We start from the raw sequence: 3,415 nt of genomic DNA, 5'->3' as shown, positions 1-3,415 counted from the left end.
AAGACATTGATTATATACATATGTAAGGGAAACAACATGCATGTTTACATATGAATAGGATAAAAGTACAATCACAATATTAAGTTAATTCTTACTATTACATTTTTTTTGTACCAAACGAAAAATAGTTTTGCTCTAAAATGCATTAATATAAAAAAAATTAAACATTAAAAAAGTAAAAATAAAAATAATGATTGGGAACAAACTCTTGTGCTTATTGTTTTGTTTTTAATTACATTGTTGAGAAGTCTCTTCTGCTCACCAAGGCTGCATTCATTTAATCAACAATACAGTAAAAACAATAATATTGTAAAATACTGTATTTATTACAATTTAAAATAATCATTATTTCTTAAAATATATTTTTAAAATGTAATTTATTTTTGTGAAACCGTGATCGTTTTTTTTTTAAGAATTCTTTGAGGAATAGAAAGTTCAAAATAGCAGCATTTATTTGAAACAGAAATAATTTGTAACATTATAAATGTCTTTATTGTCACTTTTACTGGCCACACACTTTTGAATGATAGTGCATGTGCAAAGTTCATGCATGTTTAGTTGAAGATAAAACACTTTCTGGACAATTTCCAGTTGTTAATGGAGAAAACGAGTTTATAAATGTTCCTGTTTTTCAGGAGAACATTCTGAGCCCTCCAAAAACCCTCTCAGCACAATCTGTTGAGGACACAAGCAAACTGAGCACGTCTGTGCTGGACTACAGCGGGAAACCCTCCACCTCCAGCTCCAGCTGCTCAGAACACACGTTTGATTTTAACAGTCCAAACAGCAGCTCGCTGAAAAGGAAGAGTTCAGAGGTCGAGCTTCAGACTGAAGCGGATCTGCTCGGTAAGAGGCTCTGTGCCGCTCCGCAGTGTGAGTCTCCTTTAGCCGACAGCACGTTCCTGTCTGAAGTGGCGTGGTACGAGGAGGCCTTACAGAGCCGCTGGCAGCAGGAGGAGGAGGACCGGAGACTGGCCATGCGACTTCAGAGGGAGCTGAACCGTGAAAACACCGTGGACCGCAGGAAGGGTTCAGCCAACGGCTATTCACTCAGGCAAAAACCCACTCCGCCTTCCACAAGCACAAACCCAGATGAGGAAAATACGAGTAAGAACATCAGTACGACACGGTCTGGAACAGTAGGAACGACCCCTGGGAAGAGCCCTCCATCTTCTCCTTCAACAAACGTCCCGGCTGCTTTGAAGAAGGGGGCGAAACAGACCACCCTTACTGAGATGTTCCCCAACCTGAGCAGCTGAACGATGCTCTGCTGCTTTTATCTGCTGTCTTATTCACCCTTCAGACTCGAAACCCTTGTTAGGTGCTGTGCTGCTACTAAAGGACGTCCTGCAGCCGGCTTCCATTGTCTTTTTCGGTTTCTGCCCATATGTTGCTGATACTCCTTCAGTGCCTTTCTAGGGAGGGTCATCCTGTGAAGTCATGATGAAATGGTTTCGTTTTCTGGAGCGTTTTTATAGTCATTACTAGCTTAGAGTTTGGAAATGGTGTGAATGCTGCAGAAGAAAGTCATTTTGTAAGCATTTGCAGGCATTTTCACTTTGATTGAATAAAAGGAAAGTTCGGTTTACAAAAAAAAAAAGTGTTGTGTGGTTATTTGACAAGTGAATAAAAAGCAAGGACGTAAATTATTCTGGGTGGTTTGGGGTTTTAAGGGAAAAATATACACACACATACACACCACACGGGTTGGACAAAATAATGTGAGCACCTGAGAAATAGGCAATTTTTCTTCATTAACACCATTTGCCTTTATTATAGAATAGATTAATACAACATCTGAATGTTGTCTATCAGAACATCTGCTAGCTACTTCAGAGATGTTTGAGGAGGGAATCTGCTTCTCACACTTCTCTCAAACTATCCACAATGGTTTGATAAGTCAGGTGATTTGTTCGGTCAGGGCAGATATATGAAGTTCATCATATTTTTCATATGTGCATATTTTTCATATAGTGCTTAAACACTGCTGAACACACATGCTCTCTATATAAGTGATTGGATCTAGACAATATGAATTATTACATACAAAATAAAGGCATGCATGTATTTTTTTTTTTTTAAATAAGATCTGGTTTAAAAAAGCCTAAATTTAAGATTTTATTTGTATTTGCATTTACAATTTCCATCCATTTGGATTAGTTTTGATCTCATACATTTGAACTAACTGAATATTGATTGTCTTATTTTAACCATGTGCATTATTATTATAATTTTTTTTACTGAATCAAATTTTCACAATGAACAGATTATGCTGATTCTAGACAGTTATATAACATGCATTTTGAAAATAGATGCATAGTTTGCAGAAATCTTACCTGCTTCATTTATGTGTAACAGACAAATATGCATCACACAAAGATTATTAGTTTATTTCAAAACTGTAATCCAAATTAATGTATGTGCAATACTAAAATCGTCTTACTAAAATTCCACGTTAAGTTCAATGTGTACTAGCAATTTCAAGACAAGTGAAAATTGTTTCACTACCAAATTTTGTAGTGTAATCCTAAATATGAACAATAATGAAACTCAGATCCTGTCCTAAATCACTGGTGATCTGCATTGTCATGGCCATCTGTGGGACTTTTCTATATAAGGATTGCAAAAACACTAGTTTGAGAAGTATTATCCTCTGAACTGTCATGTGAAGCCTGGGAAAGAGTCTGTCAGATGATCAGTGAAGCAGACTGTGGATGTTCGGTCTAGTCTTGCCTCATCACATTCCAGTCTATTACATTTATAACAACTCAAACAACTCCGTTCCTTCCTCGTGGCTTTGCTTATAGCCTGTTATGGACTTCTTTTAGCATTTCCCATATTTTCGGGGTCGAAGCTGGTTGCAGCACTTCCCTCTTGAGTCTCGTGCATCTTCATACAACATGAGTAATATTCCTCACTTCTGGTGATAAAAAATCCCCAAGTGCTGCGCAGAAAGCAGTGATGTCCAAAATGAAAGCTATATAAGGTGTTGACATGGTTTCTGTTTAAAGTGTGCACTGATAATTGCAAATGCAGTTGCAAAAATAACTTTTTAATTATCACGTTTAATCATATACTGTAGTACAATTCAAAAGTTTGAGGTCAGTGTTTTTTATATATACAGTGGGTACGGAAAGTATTCAGACCCCCTTACATTTTTCACTCTTTGTTATATTGCAGCCATTTGCTAAAATCATTTAAGTAAATTTTTTTTCCTCATTAATGTACACACAGCAGCAATATGCAATATAACAAAGAGTGAAAAATTTAAGGGGGTCTGAATACTTTCCGTACCCACTGTATATTCAGCAAGGATGCATTCAGTTGATCAATTGTTAAATTTTTTGTAGCAAATCATATTAGACTGATTTCTGAGAGATCATGTGACACTGAAGACTAGAGTAATGATGCTGAA

General features: G+C 36.6%; 1 protein-coding gene across 2 annotated transcripts in view; it reads left to right on the top strand.

Moving 5' to 3' along the window:
- The window catches only part of LOC107704301 (E3 ubiquitin-protein ligase RNF168-like), a 6,901-nt gene extending 5,311 nt beyond the window's left edge, over nt 1–1,590 (top strand). For both annotated transcript variants that reach the window (XM_016507185.1, XM_016507186.1), the window contains one exon: nt 636–1,590. In XM_016507185.1, the coding sequence (XP_016362671.1) occupies nt 636–1,259 (624 nt within the window). In that variant the 3' untranslated portion in view covers nt 1,260–1,590. The remainder of the gene's footprint in view (nt 1–635) is intronic.
- Nucleotides 1,591–3,415: the final 1,825 nt, after the last annotated feature.

This window comes from Sinocyclocheilus anshuiensis, unplaced genomic scaffold (assembly GCF_001515605.1).
Source record: "Sinocyclocheilus anshuiensis isolate Anshui unplaced genomic scaffold, SAMN03320099.WGS_v1.1 scaffold1493, whole genome shotgun sequence".
Lineage (NCBI taxonomy): Eukaryota > Metazoa > Chordata > Actinopteri > Cypriniformes > Cyprinidae > Sinocyclocheilus > Sinocyclocheilus anshuiensis.
Note: the sequence above shows the minus strand (reverse complement) of the source record. Positions and strands in the feature narration are given on the sequence as shown.